This window comes from Amphiprion ocellaris, chromosome 4 (assembly GCF_022539595.1).
Source record: "Amphiprion ocellaris isolate individual 3 ecotype Okinawa chromosome 4, ASM2253959v1, whole genome shotgun sequence".
Classification (NCBI taxonomy): domain Eukaryota; kingdom Metazoa; phylum Chordata; class Actinopteri; family Pomacentridae; genus Amphiprion; species Amphiprion ocellaris.
Window position 1 is genome coordinate 16,926,813 of NC_072769.1, and position 26,289 is coordinate 16,953,101.

The 26,289-nt window shown below is 40.5% G+C and overlaps 1 protein-coding gene across 3 annotated transcripts in view; it reads right to left on the reverse strand.

The window, feature by feature from the left end:
* Positions 1 to 26,289, reverse strand: part of dlc1 (DLC1 Rho GTPase activating protein) — an 83,126-nt gene that overhangs the window by 18,043 nt on the left and 38,794 nt on the right. The window contains exon 1 of one of the 3 annotated variants that reach the window (XM_023290342.3): positions 5,620 to 5,932. The exons of the other annotated variants lie outside the window; for them this stretch is intronic. Within the exon in view, the coding sequence (XP_023146110.2) occupies positions 5,620 to 5,632 (13 nt within the window). The 5' untranslated portion in view covers positions 5,633 to 5,932. Of the gene's footprint in view, positions 1 to 5,619; positions 5,933 to 26,289 lie in introns of those variants that run through there. 3 annotated transcript variants of the gene reach the window in all.

Here is a 26,289-nt window from a genome sequence, read left to right on the forward strand (position 1 = left end):
GACATATGCCAAATGCCTGCCCACACCCCGGACTCCTCAATTGCTTCATTACCCCCACAGCAAGCAGTTTCAAGAGAGGAGACAGAAAGTTGTGACAGGGCTTTAAAATGTCCTCTTCAGTGGGATGACAGCAAGTACAAATGTAACACAACCTTGAGAACAACTTGACAACAAAACCAGAGAGACAAAGGCAGGAAAAGACACTGATAAACTATGGTTGAATCAGACAACACATATACTGCAAAACATGAAAGTGAACTCTAAGCCGATGCAAGAAATGTCTGTGAAAACTTCAATTCTGGGAGGAGAGCCTAAAGTTTATGTTGCAAACTCTACCATCCTTGCATTTAGACATTATAGCAATGTCTGTTATGGGTTAAACAGGGATGCTGTGTTTGACTGATTGTGTTTGAACTAATAGAAACCACTAGTAAAGATGGGATGTTTACTGTTTTATCTTCATCTTCAAGTCAACAGTTAAGCTTGTTTAAAATTAAGCCTCATTTCAAATCTACATTACAACAATTGCTATATTTCACTTCCGCAAGCTCAAGGACAAAAACGTACAAAGAAAGCAGACTGTGAGGAAAATAGAGAGATTAGTGTGTACTAAATAAAGCCAAACAAATGACACTTTAACAAGTTAGAACTAATTTTCTTTTCTAATGACAAAAGAAAAGGTAACCATAAAATACTGCCAGGGAGCTCAAAAGACGAGTACTGCTGCAGAGAGTCTAGACCAAACGCTATACCAGCATTTACATACCAACAACAAGCCTAGACGGCAGACAAACCCACTAACAACAAGGTGTGACGCGACCGACCAAGACAGGGTCTCTCCTCTGCCACTGCAGGGGCCAGCAGCTCCTCAAGCAACCACTGTGACACCAGCATGCACACAAGTGTCAAATAACACATTAACAACAATGTTCTACCATTATTTTATTTGACAAACAGGCCATACTTTCTCTTGTGGATGTGAAAGGGCATGTCGCAGAAAAAGTGTGTGTGTTTAGCTTAGTATTTTTAGAGTGTAGTGAACCCAAAGGAACGTAGAAACCAAGGGGTAATTATACCAACATTCTTGACAGCAAGCCCTTTGCAGGGGTACAGATTCTTGTGCTTGCTTATGTATCAGTGTTTGTGTACGTGTGTGTGCACAAGCAAGTCTGTGTGTGTTTGCAAAGACCAACCTCATGTTTAAAGACAAACCACTCAAAAGACAGTAAAGCTATTGAAATGCAAATTAGACATACAAACACATGGTTAGCTTGCCACCCCCAAAGCCCAGAAAGAGAGCTATGGGATCCAATAAGTGCCTTTGGGGGGAAGCTATCCACTGACACACCCCATTGGGCTAGAATGTGTGTCAAATCCACTTTACAGTGACATAATGTGAACTTAGTGTGCCAAGGACACAAAATAATGACAACAGCATTCACCATGCAGATGGATCAAACTGAATAATATCTGTCACTGCACCCACAGTGTGTCTACATTCATTCACAATGAAGCAAGAATATTTTTCTCTTTTGTTTGACTGCAGGAAGTGGACAGGGGCATAGGGCATCTGGCACAAACAACCTAACAATAGAGCTGCACACACATACACTTGCATGCATCTGGAAGAGAAAAAACTTGGATCCACAAAGCAACAAAAGAAATTTACAAGAATATCCCAGGCACTCAGGTCATAAAAATGTCATCCTATAACACCACTCCCAGTCCTTTACATTTTTGTTTGCTTCAATAACTTGAGATTCAAGGGTGTATTTTATTTTTTTCTTCCCTAACTGTCCACCCCAGTTCTCCAGCTCTCGCCAGGGAACTACCTCACTTCCTCTTCCTGCTTCCCTCACAGGAAAGGAGCCGAGCGGCGCTGCAGCAGCCACTGACCACTTGGCTGTAAGGCCCTGCCTTCAGTTGTTCCTGGCCAGATAATAGGCAGGGAGGCAGCCAAGACAAACACAGGCACCGGTGATTGTGTGTACTTACCAAACGTCCTCATGCACAAAGACAGCTACAAAGCTACTCTAGACAAATGTCTCACAGCACGCACTTAGAATTTTAATATGATGACAAGAAAGGTCAATCACTTGGTTAACCTCAAGTAGAAAAGTGAGTTTTATCACCTTGGTACTGAAGGCATTTTTTTGATTTTTGTGCACCAAGTTGGCGGTAGCACAACAGATAACAAATATGGATTAGAGTCAAGCACTTAAGTTTTAAAGCCAACTACAGTACTGAAAAAAAAACTACCTGTCCTGGTAAACTACTTTGACCTTCACATTTCATTATGCGCAATGTCATTTCTGGAGTTTTACATGCAAATGCGAATAAATGTGGTTAGACACCTGTCTACGAGAGCTTTGGCAGTTTTGTGCCAGGTTCCCTCCACTGACCTGAGCCTATGACCTGATGAAGCAACATTAGGTATTAACAGTATGTAATTTCTTAACAGCAAACGATTATGTCAGAACTTTCTCCTGTTGGTCACCCTTTTAAAATGACTAGCTGCTGCATGGTTGGGTTGGATAGAAAAACAAGCATTTGGATGGATTTATAAGTTCAGACCAGAACTTTGTTCCTACTGCTGGGGCCACACAGGATAGCCCAAACATGTCTGTCAGGCAGGACAGGGACGGATATGTGGCTAAAACTGAACTGTTACATTAAATATATGTTTACACTGTGAACAGAAACTTAGAGACATCCTCTCAGTTGGAAATAAAGTTCACCGCACATTAGTTCCTGCTGATATGAATGAGCAAAAACAACACAGCGAGACACATTAGCTCTCAGTGGGAAAGAAAGATGAGAGTGATTATCAGGAGGTAGCATGAGTAATAAGACTCAGCTCATTGCTAATAGAGATTTTATATAGATCACGAGTGGCTTTTCTCCTGGACTTTGGCCAAAACTCTACTGTGGAGCAACCAGTCAGGGCAAAGCTTCACCCATTACCAGTCATATTGACTTCTAAAATTATCCATCATGGTCTTTTCTTTGCCTTCCTTTTCCCTGCTCTAACCCTCTTCTCCTAAGCTGTCTCTGCTTATTTCAACTCTGCTTGCCACTTCTCTTCTCTCCCTTCCGGTGGCAGGAAATTCTCACAATTGCTGGCCACAGTTTTCCTCCATTGCAGGAGGCAGCAGGGTCTGGCTAGGCTGAGTCTGAATGCTCAGCTCCAGTGGGAGTTTGTCAGCAGCTAGCAAACAAAGGATGTTGCTTCCCACCTCAAAGGCTCTGCTGTAGCAAACTGGAGGTCAAGAGTCTGAATACAGTTATCACTGATGCTGGGTCTTTGAAGTTGGCAGATTGAGAAGAATGCTCGACGCACAACTGTTGTGAATTGAGGCGGCTTATCTAGAATTACCCAATCAATGCTGGGTCTCTAAGTGCCCACTGTAAAACAACCCAAACGGCAATCATAAGGTTCTTATCAACTCCAGGTCTGAGTGGGTGATTCTGAAGAAGCTGCAAAGTGGGTCTAGACAGGTGATGTGATAAACCAGGCCAGACTCTGTGGCTCAGGAGTAATCTACAACAAGCAAATCCCTTGAATGCTGCCAATTTTTGTCCTTTACCTTAGCAGTGACAAGGACAAACTTCTGACATGTTCATGAACTTGCAGAATATGTTTCTGACTGATTCATGATCTAAAGTATTTCACGAATGATCAAAATTTTAAGCTCAGCTTGTGTAGGTATGAAAACACAGAGAACAACTGGAGATAACAGCCTCTATAGTGTGACCGATGTAAAATCCCTCCAGTGCTGGAATGCATAGATGCGTGATAACAGATTTTTCTCCTGATGGGTATCATGTTTTGTGATTCCACTGCTGAGACAGCTGGTGCTCGCAGAGAAGGTCTGGCTGTTAGCTAAGTGATACGGTGCCAGGAATATCACCATCTGTCTGGCCTCAAGCAGTGCCCCAATGTCACACACACACACACACACACACACACACACACACACACACACACACACACACACACACACACACACACACACACACACACACACAAAGAATAAAGAAGTTACTACCATGGTCCGTTCCTGTTATCTACCACCAGCTGGCGCAGGCCAGTATGCAGCCATGGATCCACTGACACATACACATGCAAACACACAGCTGGTCCAGATGGATCATCACAGTGCTAACCCCAAAGGCCCCTTGTGCCCCCCTGACGACAGATTTATGCTCACACGGAGGGTCCTAGCCCTGGATCAGGTGACCAGGCGGATTCAAAACCTGTGAGAAGCTTTCCACAAACAGATGACAGCCTACCTGTCAGGACCCCCGGCTTGATGGCAGCCCATTAACAAACGGATCCCAGGACAGCCTGATACCTTCAGCACAAGGAAAGTAAGAGCACAAACAAACACGTGTCTCCTCACAGGACATAAAGAAACCAGCTGGATGTAAATCTTTCAGATAAGGCCACAGCTTACTTCCTGTTTCACAAAGACAGCAGATGAAGTGTGTTTCCTTCATCTCCTCTTCTCACAGAGAAGAGGAGATGAAGGAATGAAATAAATATCTCTGAATGAAATAAATACACAGTGAGTAATAAATCTGGCACCTATTATTTCTGTGACTAGATTACTCAGTGAGTCAGTCATTCAAAGAGTGTAGTATAGTGTCAGTGGCAGACTCTACTCTTACTGTAAGTAATATTAATTTACTTTGCATCATGACGCCCGGATATGTGTAAGTGACTGAGCACGTCCTTAATGGTTTTAGGATTCAACTGAACTTCACTGAGCTCATATCTCTTCAAGACTTCAGGTAGCTGATAAGGAACCATGTGTTCCAAAGAACAATTACAACGGGTGAGACAAAGAGCCAAGCCCCACAAATCCAAAAAACCCGCCAGAGCAGAACAGAAAACAGGATTTTATACGGCCACAACACATCCCCTCGAATTCCCTCGTCTGCAAAAGGTCGGCAGTCACGCAAAAGGCGCAGGCAGTTAAACAAACTGGAGGCACTGAGATGGCAGAAGTGTCGCAGACTGGTACTATACCTTCCGTTAATCCTGAAGTTCACTAAATACGGTTTAGGCTGAACATTCCAGTTCACGACCCCGTTTCCCCACACGGATCAAAGTTTGATTTAATCCAAACCTAACAGTCAAAGTGTGCGCCGGTCTGCTGGTCTGTGCGTAAAAGGGGAGATCTTAGTGATGACTTTTAATCGAAGTGGAAAGCATTCCCCACACAGTGTGCGTAACTTTGAGCGAAGTTATTAGGGAACATATAAATAACGAGGATCTTGAGTGCATTTTGAAGATGAGAAGGGACGTGGAGTTATGCGCCAAAGCGGGAAGATTTCTTATCTGACAGCCTGCAGCGTTGTGCCTTAAAGGCGACTTGAAGAATGTTGTACTTGAAGGGAAAATTCTTGCAAAAGTTCAGAACCTTAGATACTAAAAATTACTTTCAAATAGCACACTTTAGGCTGCTATTTAAACTAAGCAGAGGGTTCTGTATCTCCTGGATAAACAGGAAACCGCTTTAATGTGTGGACACATTTTCAACACACACTGAAAACCATCCACAATAATTCATTTCCAAACACGTAAATTATGCTGAATGACTGAAATGGACTTACGTGTTAATATCATTTCTTAATCTCTCGGTGGCGACCAGCTTCACCATAAAACCAAACTCCCGGCTGCGCCTCGGCAGGTTACCACTGTCCAGTCAGATCTACTCCACTGTTAGGACGAAGTCCGCATGATAAATCCAGTGTACACAAGACGCAAACTATACAGTCGGTTGCAAATGCCCTCTAGCCGTTGCGCAAGGCAGTAAATCCATGGCTCTACTTTGATTTAGCTAAGACAGGCAGAATTCCAAAAATCTCCACTTCCTTCCAACACTACGCGTCCCTGAATGAAGCGGTCCCCAGCAGGAATGTGAATGGAGCGTAGTGTGATTCAGGCTTTAGGAATGGGCAACTCTGCCGAGGCTCCACCCCCATCAGCTCTGCTGCTCCCCACCTGATAAGGAGCTGGAGACACACAGACTCCCTCAGGACAACCTCAGCAGTTCAGTGTGCAGGGAAGATGTATATAGTGTGCCAAAACTCACCAATCATGGCACCATAACTGCTGTTTCTGCGTTTCCCTCTGGTCATTTCTTTAATCTAGTTCATGTATTTCACTTGTCATAGTTTAATTTCGATTTCCCATAAAAAAAAAAAAAATTACATAACGTTGCCTATGTAAAGTCCAAAGTGATTCACTGGGCTCCCCGGGATTTCATCTCATCTCCGCAGAGCCTCAACCACTCCCCTAATAAGCAGCATTTGACCTGTTGGTTACCCAGTTTGCATATCATTAGAAACTAGAGGAGACAACTGTGAGACGCTCTTTTGTGTCGCGAGATTAGCCTGAAAAGCGCAAGTAGTGCCGTGAGAAGACAACTGTTGCAGGTATGGTAATGTCTTTGCTCGTACCCGTGTCCATGGCGCGCGTAGCGCACGTAGGCCTCCACTACTCAGAGACTGAGGGCTCCAACAACACATCTGAATGCAAGGCGGGTTTTACAGCTTACTCATTAAATTTGGCTTAATTCAAAACTGCATTTCCAGTTTTTGCCATATCCTCATCTATTTGGACTTTTCGACCACAGTTTTCCGAGATGTCTTCAACGACGTCAAACAGCTCTGTGTTATTGCCATGGCAACACACAGCGCCGAGGTGGTGCAAAAAAGTGAAAGCCAGACGAGTCACCATGTGGCAGGGAACTACGTGTAATCCAAAGCCTGGACTGCACAGGGGAAAGGATGATGCAGAAATTCTGGCGAACTGTGCAGTCTGCTGTTGGCTGCCACACCAGTCCCAGCTGACGGTGGAGTCACAAGTGATTCAACCCAAAGGGATCCTGCCAGCTAATAAAGTGAGCATGTCATATGTGGGCCCACACAGCAGAGGCACACCTCATGCTCAGCCTATTGCTATACAGCATATGCACAAATATGAGCAGCTGGGAATCATTTGGACTGTTTGCTAACATTTCCCAGTAGCTTAAACTAAAGAAAGAAAAGACAAAGGTACTGACAATATGAACCTCATCTTTTCTTTTAAACAAAATGACTTCTTTTCAGCGTTTAATGTATTTGTGTGGTCCTATAAAACCCAAGCCCTTTATACAAACAAATTAAACTTATTTATGCCTTTTGCCAACCATACAATAAATGCTTATTAATTATTAACATGCTTCAGAAGTCCACCATGGAAAACAGCATGTTATTTTTGTTTGGAGTCTCATCAACCCACTTGTGAAACTTGGATAAACAGTACAATGAACTTTTATGTGCAATATAGCTGTGACTAATGCTGACAGTACATTTAATGCAGCACTATCCCTTCAACATCTCCAGAAGTCTGTTTGGATTTCTGTTATTTCAGTTTTGTAAAAGGCTGTTGAAAGAGGCCTAATACAGAGTTAAACCTTTTTTGGTGGTTGACTCAAAACATACACTACCGTTCAAAAGTTTGGGGTCACTTAGAAATGTCCTTAGTTTTGAAAGAAAAGCATTTTTTCAATTAAGATAACATTGAATTAATCAGAAATACAGTCTAGACATTGCTAATGTGGTAAATGACTATTCTAGCTAGAAACGGCTGATTTTTAATGGAATATCTACATAGGGGTACAGAGGAACATTTCCAGCAACCATCACTGCTGTGTGCTAATGCTACACTGTGTTAGCTAATGGTGTTGAAAGGCTAATTGATGATTAGAAAACCCTGGTGCAACTATGTTAGCACATGAATATAAATGTGAGTTTTCATGGAAAGCATGAAATTGCCTGGGTGACCCCAAACTTTAGAACAGTAGTCTAAGCGCCTTCATGATGATTACAAGTGTACATTTCTCTTTCTGCTGACTTTTTTGGCAAAACGAAAGATATATATGTTTTTCATGCAATGTCCTTATATCACATTTGCAGTAATCACAGCAACATGTCTTCATAGTCATTTCTGTATTTGGTTTCTTCCATATTTGAAGATAAGTGGTTCATTTTGCAGTTATTATTGCTACACATACCACACTGGGTGTGTGGAAACCTATAACAATGGAAGGGAGAAGCCAATGCCAACAAACCACACTGTTGAGACAAGCAGTCATACAAAGACTTAATTTACACTGAGAAGAGTTCCTGATTAACATCAAGAAATATTTGATGAAAGACTAAATAAATACTAGCAAGAACCTGATACATTATTCAGTAGCTTTGGATACTTTGGAGTTTTTAGTGCTTTATGCTGTAGGCACATTATATATATATATATATATATATATATATACACACACCCAAACGCACAGGCCAAAATGTGCTAAAGCAGAAGCATACAAATTACACAAACAGATCAGTATTACCATCGGTGAATAAATGTCAAAATCATGTGTCGACAGAAAATATGCGATCTTGTGAGTTCAAAAACCAAAGAAAATCTCTTGTGATTTCTATCCTAAATCTGTAACCTGAAGGGAGGGAGAAAGATAATTATGGTCTGTTATTGTGTGTGTGCGAGAGACAGAAACAGATCGGAGAATGATAGAGGGAAAGAGAGCGAGAGAAAGCTAAGGGAGGAAGGAGAGATGAAGAGAGATTACCAAACAAGGCCAAATCCCCACGCCACAAAACCCGACCACCCAGAGGCTGCGCCCAAAACACCAACCCAAAGCTTCACTCTGCTGAGACGGGTCAACAACCCTGCACAGAGATGAGGGGGATCACGCTCTCAAGTTGTTTTGTGGCGATAAACACACAATAATGCCGGTGACTGTTGATGAATGTGTGTGGTAAAGTGTGAGAGATCAGACGAGCAGACTGCCGCTGCTGCCAGTAGCTTTGGGGCAAATGAGTGTGTCTCTTTAGAGTGTCTACAGTTTTCATTCATCAAAGCTCGCCCGAGTCAGGCGCTTGTTTGGCTTATGATTCAGATACAGATCAAATACACACAAGCATAATAAGGCCTTTGGACAAAAGAAAGGAAATAAGGAGATGCATCAGTGTTGCAGTAGGCAGACACAGGAGATTAGAGCCAGCATTACATGTAACTATGCTTTAGAGAAGGAATAAAAATAGAAACTCTACCTTTAAGGCATGAAAGTTTTAATGGATTATCTTGTTATTCATAACAAATTTCACTCATGTCTCTAGTGGGTCTAAATTATAGTGCCTATTTAAGACAAAAAAAAGGGCAGGTGTGAAAACAAAACACAACACGCATATTGGATTGTAGTAAAAATGCCCCATCAGTGTATGTTTACTGGATTGTCAGGTGAAGCTACTTTTGTAGGTTGTAAATTTTACAGTGTCTCCTCTGACCGTGGGACACAGAGGGAGGGGCTCAAAGGGGGCAAATGAGTATTAGGAATAATACAAAAACTGCCTCACAAAAGATTTTACTAACACAGAGATGGGATGAAATAAAGGGAGAATGCTGGTAAGATTTTTAAAAAATGAAAAAAAACATGAGAAAAAGATACAGAATGACGATAACAGATTCCCAGAGCTGCAGAGACACCTCCTCTGGGCTAGCCTTGGGGTTTATGCTCCCCTTTTCTGCCATTCCTAACCCCAAACAGCGAGGCCAAGCGAGGGTCAGTGGATGGACGTGTCAGTCTAACAAACACACAAACACCCAAGGCCGTGTCAACAAAGACTCACAAAAGAGATCCTCGATTATTGTTCTGCAAAGGTTATAGCAGCACTCCTGAAATAAACATGTTAAGTTTGTGTTAACAGCTTTAATCTCACCAGTGTTTTCATTGTAGATGAGAATTTTGGATAATAAGGACGTAAAGATGCTTCTCAAAACAGGACTTGAAGTAGCCAAACAGCATTTCAAGGTGGACGTATACTGTTACTACCCTTGAAACTTGAATCTAAAGGCCTCCAAAGACAAGCATGCGTCCTTTGCCTTTCACTGATGAGTTTAGCTGCTATGTCTGTGTATGTGTGTCTCAGTGTGTGTGGGAGAGACAGAGACAGGGAGCCATAGGGTGGATAATCTTTTCATAACAGGAATCTCCAGAAATAGCTCATCCATGGTCGTGGGGATCAGCCCAATAAGACACTGATTAGACAGAGAGAAAGAAAGAGAGAGAGAGCATACGCTTCCATAAGCACAATGGCAAGGAGGAAGTGTAAGGAGACAGAGGCTTGGAGCAGCACTCACACAAACACACACACAAACAAAGGAAGTGCAAGGCAGACAGTGGACCAAATGCCTCGCCAATACCCTCTCTGGCCTTTGATGGACTGACCATGATCACAATAGAGGCAGGAGGCTGACACACACACTTACACAAACAATGGATCACTGTTGTACTAATACTTTTTCATCCAGAGGGTGTGTTTGGGGGAAAAAAAAACACTTTATGGTGGATCCATTTATCACTCAAGTTTTATGTGCACAGCACAGCAGTAAGAGTGTATTTACATTATGGCACAAGTACAAAAAAATTAAAGTAGGAAAAATTAACTTCCAAGGGAGGGCTGCTGAAGATTTGTATCATGCAGAGATAATGGGCTTTTAAGTGATGGAGTCTTTTGTGTGGGTTTGCCTATACGTCCACTCATGTGAATAAACACGCACATATTAGTTCAAAGAGAATCAAAAAAAACTCCTGAACTGAAAGAAAATTAATAAATTGAAATAGCTTGAATGACATAGAGTTTGATACAAGACTGATTGTAACATGACCCACAGTAACAGTCATTTCTCCCCATATAACACCAAAAGAACAATATTTACAGTACAGATTGCACATGCTATATTATGCACATTTGGCACGTATGTAACTGCTTCCACTAGAAACCAAACACACATGGATTCTTACTTACTCCACACTGACTAAATACACCTTACCACATGGCCAGTAATGTGTAAGGTGTAAAACACCGTTGCAATCCTCTTACTGAATGCTCCTCCTCTACGTGTACACTGTGAACTGGAACATTAGACATGGAATGGATATAATCACCACAAACAGACAAATTGTTATGATTCAGGACTTAATCTTGGACCAGTGAGTTGAGTCCAGGTTTTTTTAGTCTGAGTTTGGATGCAATTGTGTTGCCTAGAATGTCAGACTTGTGTGTTAATATATTTAATACTAGAGTGGATCTATATCAGCTCCGACTCATAACCACGCAGCAACATCCAGTGCCGAAAAACTAAAGTTTCTCAAACGTCCACTTGAGGCTGACTCAAAAAGTGAGCTAATCCCCTTCAAGCCCATTTTTTATATTCCCAATTTTACAGCAGAAAAAAAGCATGTTTACAGCCTGGCACTGAATTTCTTTTGGTCTCTATAGCACATGATCCCATTTATAACAACTGTACAGAGGGTGCTTTTATAGAACTCACCTGTTTAAATTGTATTAAGGCTTGAAGTTTGGCATAATTAAGGGATGGTCACAAGACAGTCCAAGCCCCAGAGACATTTGCATGGTTCGAATCATGCTCCTGCTGTGCTTTGTGGATTGTTTCAAATTAGGCGGTAATAGGGAGGACTGAGGCGGGGAGCATTTCAAAATTGCTGTTAAGGAAATCTATAGTTGATGTAGGGGTTTGTCCATCTTTAAATGCAGTCCATGATCATAACTGATGAATGAGTGGGGGAATTTGTGCGCACTTGAGCTCCACATAATCAAGACAATTAGACTGGGAATGTTGTTTACATCCTACACAGACAGGAAAGCATTGATTATACATTAAGATATGAATCACAGGTGTTCCACTACAGACAAAATTACATAAAAACTCTTCCAAATGGTTTGAAAATGAAACACCACCAGCCCAGAAACACATGAAAACCAGCTGGATTACATGCACTTTCGTTCCAATTTCATAAAGTTTAACAGTAGGAGTAACTACACCCATTAGTGCCATGAGTTTGCTGAAAACGTGTTTCAACTCAGCTGTCTGTAAATCCTGTGCTTTGGGCACCACTGACATCTTAAGGGAGTTCAATCACTGTTTCCCTGCAAAGCATTACCATATGTGGATTTTACTCAACCTTGGCTTTCAGACAATGGCACAGAGAATTATTGGCCAACACTAATGTGTAAATGCTAAAGTAAACATTGTGTAACTTAGCAAAAACACCCACATATGTGAACTTATACTCAAAACATACACGTGATCTTTGAGTCTACACAGTAGAGAAATTTAAACCACATATTATGTATTTCACCCATAAACAGGCATGTTACATATACATAGCAAAAGCAGAACATTACAATACTACTGACTGTTCACTCTAAATATGTGACATTTTAACATCAGAACAGAAACTTGAGAGCTCACTATGCTGCCATCTGTACAGGTAAACTGTTCATGGCGCATTATATTAACACTGTTTGTTAAATGTGGTGTTTTGTTTTGTTGTTTTGTTCTTTCACATTTAAAGGTCAGTGTGATAGTCACAAATTTAAAGGAACTAAGTCACATGTGTCCTGAAGCTAACCACTGATCAGCAGCCCTCTCCAGTGTCCTGATCCAAATAAAAGAAACTCGAAAAAGAACACACACACAAGCACAGAGCAGCAGATTATTGCTCATATTTTTCTTATTAGTCATGCTTGGGGAAAGCAGATTAGTGATGGTTTGCTTTCGGGTGAGATGGGGTGGCAGAGACGGGGGGAATTTCAAAAGATTTAGATAAAAAAGGCAGCGCTATTAGGCAAATAAAGAGCTCAAATTTATAGTTGAATGTTGAGGAAAGAGAAAAATAAAGTAAGTAGGCTGGAAGTGAGCATTGTACATGTCCAACAGAGTTAGTGAGATTAGATTGCAGAAAAAAAAAGAAAAAAAAAAGATTTCCAGAGCACACAACAAATACTAGGATGTGGTATCATTCAGTGTTTCTCTTGAGCATGTAAAATAAGAGGAAATATCTATTCCGACTTAACATTTCTGTGAAAGCTGCGGTGGCGTTTCTCCTAACATTGGTTGATGATTGCCATTAATCTCGCTGCTAAGACTGAAAAATAATGTTTAATGGTGCAGTCTGGCTGTTACTGGTCTACACTGAATGAAGCAATCTGGTTTGATTTATTTCTCAAGGCTCTAAGACTGGAGAAGGAGCATTTCATCACATAAAGAGTTACTGTGTATGACCACATTTTCTAAGAATTACAAGAGGTGGAGGTCTGCTTGGGGAAACCAACATGAATACTTGGGGAGTGGTTAATGATGCCAACCATATGGCGGTGAAATGAACACGTATTTGGAGCTGTGCCGCAATGCCTGGAAATTTCCAGAATTCCTTTTCCAAACCCAGTGAGGTGCAGTTATAATTACTCTTTGGATTAGCACGTGTTCTGCACAGTCTTACTTTCCAAACTGAACATACTGCTTCATCAGATAATTCACAATAATCCAAATGAGATTAAGTCTTTTCTCATCCTGTATTAGTTTTCTGTTCTCAGGATCATATGATACTATCAGTATCTGTAGGTTTCAGAACAGCTACTAATGAGATCTCTCTCTTCACCATCTGTGAATACCCACAGGTTGTGAGGACTTAGCCTTATAAAAGCAGAGACATGTTTGAAATAATTATTCTGGTGCACTACAAAAATGTAGGGGAGCAAGAACATAAAGTCTGCTGATACCGTCTGACATCATGATGAACGGTCTTTGATAAAGGTGGAGTTGGTATATGCTTGGAGGAGTTAGCATGGGTGTCAAACATAGGCCAAGTAACTTTGAGCAACAATGAATCATGGGTCCTTGGGTACAAACTTTAAGTTGCACTAAGATTGAAATGAGCACTGCAGCTACATGTGAGGAATTTTAAGTGTGACTGGGTGAAGAACAAGGTGGGAGTGGATGGATGTTAGATACACCACGAAGAAGAGGAAATAGGACATCAGGGTTTAAAAAAAATAATCTTTGCGAGGATACATGCCTAGTTTTTTAATGTTTGGTGTGTTTTTTTTAATCTTTATAATATATCACTGTGTCCTGCATGTGCATATCCAGACTGAGCTGTCCAAAAGCACATTTGACAATAGAAAGTGCAGAACTCTCTTCCTTTTCTATTTTCTTTCCTGTTTTTGACTTTTGTCTTGGAGACCTATGTGTCTAGCGAAGACCAAATTCCAAAGTACCATATATCCATTCTCTCTCTCTTTCTGTGTTCATAGTCTGCCAGTGAGTAACGCAGGAAGTTCATGCTTTAGTCTTTTTGCCCTGAACTGTGACCTCCTTCGAACCCTGACCTCTAGCGAGTCACGTGACAAACCATGCAGACATCAAGGCTGTCACGAAAAACACAAACCAGGTTCAGCTGTGAGATTATCACTGATCCAGAAGCTTCTTTTGCAAAAGTGCATCAAGCAGGTTTGAATTGCAGAATGATTTCTGCCAGCTCCCAACATCCTACTGCTTCACGCATCATTTTTCAGATAAGTGAGAGTGCTCCTGCAGATCAAAGAGAGATAGGATAAAGGACAGGCATATGCCAAATAATATACCAAAACTGAAAATATGAAACTGATTTCAGGCATTTCATATTTTGTAAAAAGCATTATTTTATAAAGCTGAACTACCATAAGTTTGGATACTATGCCAAGGTAACAAATCTTGGCTTTGTAACTCTAGTTCCTAAAATATATTTCAGTCACTTACTTCATGATTTAAAACATATTGATCTATCAATTTTATTCCTCTTTCACTGCTTACCTATGGCAGATTTTACTGGACATTTTTGGATATGTAAAAGACTGCTGAATGAAAAAGAATATATTTGAAAACCGTGGCTGATGTCGACACAGCTACAACTTTAATAATGACTGTTACATTGACTTGAGAAAGACACAAAATTTACTGTATGAACATCATAATACAGTTAGCATTTACTGCTTAAGTGTGTTAGATCGAGTCACCCTTACTATGCTATACTCCTCACAAAACAAGATACACTCCAGTCACTGAAGTAGGTATATAACAAAAATTCAGAGTGCTGCTGCACTTCAAATAATTCCTGGTCGTCTCCTCCTGCAGGTAAAACACTTGAGGTTGAAGTGTTTTTCATCTCTCATTTTGCATTGTGTGCAAGTAATTTTCTTCCCTTCAGCTCTAGGCTGCCAAATCACAGCAGGAAGGCAGAGATCAGCCAGTGGATATAAACTCATTCCTCATGTGACAGCCTTGACCTACTAAACTACAGATGAGACACGAGATTCACAAGACAAATGCCTGGCACATGCAGGAATTAAGGAGATTCAGGCAAAAATAGTTTAGGACGCGCTTGTGCAAACCTGCATATGTACAGACGTTTCTTTGCATGCTTGACATATTTTTCGAGTAGCCTTCTGTAAGCACTGACCGACAAAGAAGGTTTTTGATATGATTATGAAGGGATCTTAGTTCAGTTGGTGAATGTAAATATTTGCCTATATGCAGAGTTGACCTAAATCGAGTGTACAGGAATCTCAAGAATCTGGTGCACTGAGCAAAATATAAATAAACCGGAGGAAGTTAGTGTATGTATTTAGGTGTACAAGGAGAAGGCAACCCCTATTTAGATATAAAGTGAACAGAAACTTCTTATGAATGGACCGTGACCCATTTTTGTCTTCGTAAAAGGTGAAAACGTGACAACTAGGACTCTGGGTAAAGCATTTATTAGTCAAATAAAAACAGTCGCCTAATAGTTTTAAGTATTTTGATAGTTTTGTGAATCAATTCTGTTTTTAACATAACACTTCCAGTCACCTTTGTGTTTCCTTCTTAAGCATTAATACTTGTATCAGGTAAGATATAAATGCCAAATGCTTAGGTCTCTGGTCCTCTTGTCCCTAAGATACACTTAAACACTTCATGTGATTAGCGCTAATGCCCTGAGCTTTCATTCACCCACTCTTTCTGTCTCTGTCCTACACATAGACACGGTTGGTTTATTTACCTTAGGAGCTAATGGACAGCACTGATGTGTTTGAGGGTGGGGGTTTGGGTGATAAACAGGAGCCACAGTCAGACCTGACTCCCCCCTCATCCCTCTGCTCCTCATTGGTCCCTGGAGGATGATATCTCAACTCCTGAGTACCGAGGGGGACTAATACCATCCAGCTGGAGGTTGGCAGCAGTGACAGAGCCTCCATATGTCCAACAGATTGGGTCCAAGCTCTCGTCACTGACCTTCCTCTGTTCACCCAGTACCCCCGGGTCTCCATGAATGAAGGAACATGAGTGGCCAGGAAATGTAAAACAGGGATACTGGAGAAATGCTCTGAATGATGCTGTCAGCAAAGGTTTAATGGTCCAAATCAGCATGGCAGATGCAGGAATTTATACGAATTAAATATGTTAGTAGCGCATGCGATGAAAGCAGTGGGCCACACCACTATATATTGTAATACTGAGACCCACTGGTGGCACCTGTGGTAGTTTAAGGAAGTCAATCAGGCAACTGGTGGCTAAAGTTTCAGCCCCATTTTGACAAAGGAGAGATTTCTTCACAATTTTTAATGGCTGACAAAAATAAAACCAAGAACATATAGCGATGTAAGTTGTATGGTGGCACTTGGCGCTAAATGCTAACATCAGCATTCTAACAATATACTCGCAATGGTATGCTCAAGCTGATGAAAATGCTGCAGCTAGAGTACTGACAGGAACCAGTAGGAGGGATCAGATTATTACATATTAGCTGCTCTTTATTGCCTCCCTATAAAATCCAAAATAGAATTTGAATCCTTCTCCTCATATATAAAGCCCCGAATGACCAATCTCCATCATATCTTATCTCTATCATATAAGGACCTTATGGTACCCTATTATCCCAACAGAGCACTTTGTTCTCAGAGGTCAGGCTTAAATGGTTCTAGAGATTCCAAAAGCAGAATGGGAGGCAGAACTTTCAGCTATCAGGCTCCTCTCCTGATTAATCAGCTCCAAGCTTGGGTTTGGGAGGCAGATGCCCTCTTAACTTTTAAGATTAGGCTTAAAACTTTTTGATAAAGCTTATAGTTCAGGGCTGGCCAAGGTGATCCTGAACAGTTATGCTGCTATAGGACTAGACTGCTGGAGGACTTCCCACATTGCACTGAGCACCTTCTACCACCATATGCCACCTTTGCAAGTTACACACCTTGCGTCTTCTCTCTCCCAGAATTTGTATTTTGCGCTCTCCGCAGGCATCTCTGGGCTGTAAATGTTTTTGATCTGCAGTTTTGTGGCCTCACTGACCTCCCCTGTGTCTCCCTTACCCTCATCCCAACCAGTCCAGGCAGATGGCTGCCCTCCCTGAGCCTTGTTCTCTGAGGTTACTGTTAAAGGGGAGTTTTTTCTTCACAGAAGCCAAAAAGCTTGCACAAAGGGAATCGTTCAGACTTGTTGGATTTCTCAATATAATGTAATGTTGTAGATTCTTTACTGCACTATGTAAAGTAGTGCAGTAAAGAGACGATTCAGTTGTGAAATGGAGTAAAATGAATTAATAAATGAATGATGCATGAAAAGTTAGGAAATCACTAAAGTGCTCTACCAAAATTCATAGTAATCCGTTCCATCAGAATGAAAAACAAAACAACAAATATCAATCTCAAGTTGTTTTCTTATTTGAAATTGCAAATATTTTGGCATTTTTTTGAAAACAAAATCACATGATACAAGCACAAGTCCCAAACTGTAACTTTTTTATTTATTTATTTTTTTACAAACAATGATTCCTATTTTCTCAGCGGACAACAGAGTCCTTGTATCAAGACACTGTAGCCATAGAGAGATCCGACCATGATGCTGTCTGAAGAAAAAAACATTTCAGGATTTGAGAACCATTAAAAACAAGTCACAATTCCCCTTTGCTTCCCCACTTTTAGAGCAAATGGCTTCAAGGCAATGAAGCACGAGAAAGGAGACACAAATAAGAGAAGAAACTGCCGAGTTACTGTGTCCTGGCTTTATTCACTGAAAGGTCTTGGATTTGATCTCCAAAAATGTTGTGCTTGCGAGGCTTTAGACAGCCAGGCTTTTCTAGCTCACGTTTCAGTTTGTGCATATTGTAAGACCCACTAAAGTGGTTCACGTGACAGCTATATTGACCCTGCAGAAAGATGGACAAAGACAATAAAAGACCCAACATGTTTACCATTCATTAAGTTTCAAATGAAAGCTATTTGAGAAAGCGACAGCAGCGCACACAAGGAACCTTTGCTAGAAGAAAAAAAAAAAACTGAAGGCCCAAGTCACCTCAGGTAACATTAAGCAAGCCATCATTTTCACAACATTTCAAGAGTACCTTGCTCAGAACATTAAAGATCTTTGTACTTTCATACCTTTTCTGTTTTGTTTTGCAGCCAATGAATGAAACTGTAAAAAAAACAAGGAAGCAGATGAGAACTATGTGATCTGTTGAGGTAGTTAGCTCAAGAAATGCTGGACACACATAATGTTCAGTGACCCTGACCTCAATCACACACGCACTGAAGACGTTAAGTTGTCAAAATGTCACTTAGCCAACATGCTAATGCTAAGCGCTCCAGTGCTTCTATTATTACCAGCTGGAAAGAGTTAAAATAGGGGTTGGACTAGACGTGGAGGGTGACAACACTTAGCCAGCGGCTTTGTGTTCACCCAGTCAGGGTGGCAAAGGGTTAGGATCCCTGAGTGACTACAAGGTGAAAGGTCACTGGAAACACCTCTTGATCAGAGGGAGAAAGGGATACTAAGTGGCCGATCAGTCTAAAGAAAGATTATGTTGAAGCTACATGGAGGCCTCCATTTTGATGTGGAGGTAACAAGACAGAAAATGAAGTTAAGTTAGAAAGACTATGTCAGCACCAGGCCAGTTTCTTATCTTAAAACTTTTTAAAATAGGAAATGAAAGCCAAAAGCTTGTTACGGATGCAGATTTTATCGAGCTCATGTTGTATAAACTGGTTTCCACCCAGAATGGAACTCATGATGGGTCACAATGTTCCTTGGACAAACCTTTTCCTTTGAGATTTCTTTTGAAAGGACTTTTAAAAGCCTAGCAGAGACCCCAAGGCATACATTCTCAGAAGCTTGCTAGAACAGTTGATGCATTTTTCTTAGTGTTCTTTGCAGCTCCAGACCTTAAGCCAATTTCTTACTGACTGATGATGATCAGGCTATTCTCAGAATGTCTCACATTTTGCTAACAGTCTCGTCTATTTGTCAGTAATGACTTTGTCCAATAAATATTTTTTTAAGTAACTAATCAAAAGCCATAGTAAGAACATTCATGGTAGTTCTAACAAAGCACCTAGAGGAAAGTCTAAAACAGCAATATCACTTTTAAAATGATCCTCTGCCCCATTTTATTTTTGTTTGTAATATGGTCTCCACTATCAGGGATCTTTGAAACCTCCAGCACAGTGACAAATGCAGAATGGAAAGTATGAGGAGATGGAAAATGAAGAATGTCCTTGCCCAAGGACCCACACTGTCTGTCAGCCTCCTCATAAACAGAAAGTATCACTCACTTTCTAGTATCGAGAAAATAAGGAGTTAGGTCTGACATGAAATAGAGGTGGTATGTAAGCTGAACTTCCTTAAATGCCATTCTTGATCCTGTAAATCCATCTGTAATCAGTTTCCTTCCCAATTTTTTGGCACATCCTCTCATTCTTCATATCTGGCCTACCTTCACTCCCATTTCCTTTTGGATGGAGCCAGTGGTTTTATTGGACACCACATAGACATTCAAACTGACATACTGGTACACTACTAAGAACAAAGTGTGTGGAGGATGTCTATAGAAGCAGCTATTCTTGACAAATTTCATATAAAAGGATTGGTTGACCATCCTAAGACTTGTTTAAGATTATTAAAAATGTTTGAAGTTTAGGACAAACATCTACAGACATACACAGCAATGGCCACCAAAACATCTCACCCCTTGGTACCTTTCATTGCACCAACACATTTCACTCATGTGGGAACTTGTAATTTAAGTTGTAGACATACTGCCAGCATCTTCAGCAGTATAGACTAGCAATTGCAGATGGTAAAACCTCTCTTCCTTCATTTCATTTTGACAAACTGTCTTCAGTGATAAACATTTTGGTTAGAGTTTTTTTATGTTGTACAAGTTTCATTTGGAAAACATGGCCTTTGATAAAATATCCAATTAAGTTTAATTAGGTCTTGTGACCTTTTTGGAAAAGAAAGAAATTGATTGAGTCTCCATAAATATTTGGAAGCAGCTCTGCAAATGGACGAAATGTTTCAGTGTGTTTATAATTAAGCTGGCAGGTGACCCAGACATTGAAACAAATGCCTTGTGTGACTTGAAAAAATGGGTCAGTGTGTTGACGTGTATTACGTTTAATATGATGGCTGGAACCTTTGGCTGACACACACAGTGAGATCTGCCAGTTATTTATGATTCAGCTGCACTATTTCAAATTTATAGTCATCTGAGCTGACATTTTGAACTCCTTGTTGATATTATTAACTACGTGGCTTGCTCTTATGACTGCATCATGCACTACATTTTTTAAAATCTATTTATCTATCAGGCATTTTCAGGCCAGAGTCATCATAATGCTGTCTCTTTTCAACAAATAGACAAAATAGAAGAGTCCACTGTGATTCAGTGCTCCAAAACTACACAGAATGTCTCTAATCAATGGCATTTTAAGGGTCAAAACCAACAAAAGTAACAAGATTAGCCCAAGTCTCATGTGGACTGACTCAGTAAATTGACCCACTGAGACCTGCCACCAAAAGCAGACACACAGGAAATGAAAGCCCATCGGAGAGTAAACAAACAGCATACCATGAGATCAGGCACCCCGAGAGGCAGTTAAGTCACCAGAGATGAGACCATTTTAATGGGGCACTAAAACTTGTTTTAGGTACCCATCTGGAATAGATTCTTCCAGAATGTGGCTGTTTTACAGCTAATGACCAGTGACGAGTCGTCACGCAATCATCTTCCTCTCGCCTCATAGCAACGATTAGAAACATTTTGTTATTGTTTTCATTTCAGATAAGTTGAAACATCTTTCCAGTTCAACTGCTCTTAATGGACATTATGGCCTGCTCACTGTTTCTCATATGTCATGCTCTGACCTCTGCTTCCCATCTTCCCTCGTACCTCACAGGTGAAGACAGACAAATGTGCATGGAAGAGACCAAACCTCCCTAAATGCACACGCAGATGGTCACTCTTTCTTTCGGTTCTTCATAGTGAATTCATTATTCTGACATTCCTGATGTTTATATCCTCATATTTTTTTGTTGTTTGTTGGCATTTTTCTTAAGATTTTGATACACATGAATGCATATCCATTATATTCACTTATACAACATAAAATCTTATATTTTATTCTCACTGCCTTTTGTGATTCCAATCTATGATTTGGAAGTGACCCCTACACTTACATCTCATTTTTTATGGACACAAATATAGTGATTGCACACTCAAATAATCAAACCACAAACCAGGTACACCTTTTCAAGCCATGAAATTTACATATTGAAGGCAAAATCGTGCTTTTGTACACTTTAATTCTGCAAAAGCTCTCATTGTTTATAGACATATAATACAACGTGTTTCATTGTGATTCATAAAAGGTTAATTAAACCTCTTGACAGATATCTCTCTCCCTCAGTGTTTCTCTCATTGACAGTACATGATTACTCTCTAGCACAGCACGACCAGTCAACCCTGCAGTATTGATTAAAGCTGCGAAGGCACACTATACACGGTGACTCACACTAATAAAGGAAGCTCTGTCTCTGCCAACAAAGCAGCACTGCACCAAGCAGCACTCACACATTTCTGCTGATGGAGGGATGAAAGGTGTAGGAGTATCTGAAAGACCGTGGTGTCAAATCAGACATTCTCAAGTGCCGAGGCAGGAGTGAATTCCTCAATGTGTGCAAATATTTGTGAGCACCATTTTGGGAATCCCATGTTTTGCCAAATCAGGAGTTCTGTGAGTGTCAGCTCTGCAAGGATGGACTCTCCACTGGCGTACAATGTCAATGGACTCTTGAAATAGCGAACCTGGTGTTCCAGCTCAGTTTTATCTAGCTGTTTGAGTGTGGGAGGCTGTAGGAGTGAAGCATAGCCAGTGAACGGGACAATGAGAAGTCAAGAGCATGCGTCAAGTGGGCTACTTGTGATCCTGCTGCAAAGTGCTAGACATCCCACTTGAGACATAGCAAGGGCCAGAGAAACAGAAATCAAAGAAAAGGCTGATTAAGATTCTGCTCACGCAATGGCAGACTAAAACTGCAGCGACATGCTCATAAGACCAAAGATTCACATCTGCCTTAGGATCTATTCTGTGTGCTATTCCCTCTTTTTCATTTTTCTACTGGCCCTAATGATGGCAATATGAAAGTATTGTATATGTGTATGTGTGATGTTAGATGTGGCTGATAATAGAGGCGGTTAACGTGGTGAGCTCAGCAGATGCCTGAGATCAAGCAGCTCTTCGGCTTCTACTAAAGACAGAACGAATCGAATATTGCTGGATCAATTAAACAGAGAGGGGTCTTGTCACGCGGGAGTCAAAAGAGGCACTGAGAATTTTTATGTGTTAAAAAGAGAAAGTGAGAAAATGGCTGAAGGAGAGGGAGCATGGTAGAACAAGCAAAGTAAACAAGTTTGGCATGAGCTTGCCAGAGTCACTGGGTTTAGCAAAACATTCCAGAGTCTTCGAAACAAGCGGCCTTGTGAGGCAGAAACAAGTGGCCTTTAAATCACTGAACAGGAACAGTGTTGAAGGACTCTAATTCAATCATAAATATCTCAAGAGTGTTCACCCTCACACACCAACATGTCAAGTGAAATGACCAGTCACCTATATAAACAGCAGGACAGTCTGTCAGAGCCGCTTGGTCGAAACATAATAAACCGGGAGAGGACAATATGATTCATTGAGATGAAGCCACAGGAGCAGATTTTTAGTTACTGTGGTTGTTACATTTAAATGTACAGATGCAAAAACAATGAGATAATTTACTGCAGTAAGGACAATTGATGACCTTGGAAACCATACAAACAGTGTAATGTATATATTAGCTTGTATAATGTTATTTATTATGTTGATATAGGTAGTGGTCAATGTCGAAATCACATCTGCTTACATTAGACTAAAGCAACATCATCCCACATCACTCAAACAGTACTTTACATTTTATATGTATTGCTCTTACAACATGAAACAAGCACTACAATTTGAAATCAGTTCCATGAAGCACAGTCAGGTTGCAAGTTCTTTCCTAAAAATTCCTAATTAAACTGCGTAATTGGACTGAACGATTTGGGGAATGTATAATTTTTCAAGCTTTCAAGCAACGTCAAGCTTCAGTTCAATATTCACCGTGTAATAGATTTACAACATATGATGAGGAATTACCATGTGGGATACCACCAAGAGTGTGATTGTCACACAAGGAGGGTGGCTTTGTAAAATTATTACCACCAAAGTTTTAACCCTGCAGACGCATTACATAATGTATATCTAAAAGTGCTGCCTTTGTGATGTTATATTTCCAATATTTCAGATTACAATTTTGATCTGAAATCAATTAACTGTTAAGCTGTAGTGCCTTCAACAGATTCAGCAGAAATATGTCAGGAAAAGGCTGATTTACAGGGTGAAAACTGAGAAATTTGAATTACATATTTGATAAAATATGTACTACATTTGGTGAGAAGTCAGAAATAAAAGCGAACAGATAAAAGCTTCACAAAAAGCTACTAAGGGGACCATGAGTTTGTACTGTTTCCATTTCAGGCTTTATAAATGCAATAAATTATCAATTATAAAGGTTTGGTTTTGGTTGCAAACAGTTTTAATATTTTATTTACTGAGGGAAAACAACTGACATGTTTTTTGAATTAAAACTATTGCGAATAAATACAAAATACACAAAAATAATAAAAAACATACAGCAACAGGAAAGGATGGATGATGAGGCAGAGAAAGCAAACACAGCATATCATCGGTATGTGTTGCATAGTCATGTCTAGTCGAGATTGAGTGCAATCTCTACATGAGAACACACATATCCAAACAGAGGTAAACAGTCTTTCTATGCTATTAGATATTCTCTGAATTACTCACACACCTGCACAAGCAAACATGGTGTTTTTACGACTCTTTCAGTGATTCAAATGCAGCACACTGCACTCGTGAGACACACATGAAAAATCTCTGGCACGAACACAGAGAAAACGTTGTTCTCAGCCTTCTATTTCATATCACCCTTATGAGGATGGGCTGCAGTAGACAGTGGAGAAGTTGATAAAATAATAAAGACGTGCTATTTATAGACACAAATTGAGCAGCCTGACCTAAATTTCAAGACATCCTGAAACGTGAGGTCCCAATAAGGGAATTGGTGTGTAGAAGAAGCATCACAAGCTGTTGTGCAGAAAGCGAACGTGAAGGGCTCAGACTAAGCAAGCGGAATGAACACCAGATACATATCCACAAGCAGAAGTGTTGTCGGATACTAAAGAAGAAAATACCATGCGAGAGTAGTGGCCTGAAGTCACTTTGACATCAAGGTACAGCTAGAACAGGTCTGCTCTTTAGCCAAATAAATGTGCTGTGAGAACTTACAAGATCTAACCAGGCTTGAAACACATGCCGTGCGCTGCCAAGACAACAAATGTATGTGCTGCAAACTGAGAAACAGCTGAGAATAATAACTTAAAGATCACACAAACACAGCAGCCAAATAGAGGCTTTAAGTTGAGTTCACACAAAATGAATACAGTCCCGCATTACGTCTTGTATATATTTGATTTCAGCAATTAAAATGCTGTTTGTCTTGAAAATATCTGGAGCTTATTAGAACAAAAGCATACAAATTTCATGTTCATGTCCATCTGCAGGTAATTCTCCCATTTTTCAGCTAAATCAGTGATCAAACTTTCAGTTCTTTCTGTGAAAGTATCTTGTTGAGGCTAATTTGTTACATGGTTGTCTGCTGCGTTTGCATTCAAAGAGATCTCTGCTGATGTCACAGTGGTGTGCCCCTTCTGACTTCCTCTTTGGGCGTCCTTCAAGCGTGAAATGGCCCTGTTGGGTCCCTGTAGAGTCCTGAAGGGCCACAATAGACCCACAGCATCTGTGTGGTTGAACAGTGGGCAGGGCTTGAGTAGACCGGAACATGTCTATGGACCTCCCACTGGTCCACCCTTAAGCCTTATACAAAAGACTGGTTGCCACTTAACAATAACACATTCATGCACAAGGAGGGCCACAAAGACACAAATGTACACTCACACTCAAACATTAGCACTTAAATATATTAATTCTTTCATTGTAACTATTGTACTCAAGTGTATTTAGGGTTTAGGCTAAAGAGCATTTTTTGACCTTGACGTTGCTTCAGCATCTGTTGAAAAACCTTGACTAAACCAGAGCATAAATTTCACCTTTCAAGCATCTTATTCTGAGCTTCTCCTGTGGGATCATTTGGTCCAAACCACTTTGGTCCAACTGGTTACATGTGAACATATTGCCAGATTCATCTGGTACAAGGCAGGTATTTGTCTGCCTGTGCTTGTGTTGTCATTTTGTGGTGTAAATTGGGCCCACTTGTGCTCACCAAGATGGATGGAGTGGTGCAGCTGGAGGTGTGGTAATGCAGATTTGGAGGTGCTCTTCAAATCTGGTTCATATATTTTGGCATTAAGTTATGGCTCTACTAAGACTTCATATTAGAATACTCAGTCTGTGCTCATCTCTATTAATTTAAAAAATAAAGGCACATTTCCAGGCCTCTGCAATGTCACACAAAATCATAAAAACACATTTTTGTTTAGCATTTCACTTCAAATAACTCACTAGATTTTAGCATCAGTTAAATTACTAAAAATGTAGGCTGCTTGTCAAAAATTTTTGATAGGTTTATAAAGCAGTTGTGAACTAATGTCACTGATACTGTATCTAATAAACAAGTAAGGTGGATTGCACATAATCACCATCTCTCTACCTTCTAGACAACATTTCCTCTTAGGAAAAGCCAAAAGAACCTAAAACTCGCTTCAGAACTGTCAGCATGTCAAGACTGAACCAGAAAGCTGTGTTTTAAAAGTATGAAATCAACTGCTTGAGGTTTGTACTTGTGCCCAGGGTCATAAAGGTATAGCCAAAAATCTCTGACAGATATTTCTATTTAATGCAAGTGAACATTAGAAGGCAGTTCTGGATGAACATTTGAATGTACTAAGAGTTACTTTTCACTTACGAGTGTTTTGATAATGCTAAAGGGGAAAAACCCAATGTGTGTCAGTATCTACTGCA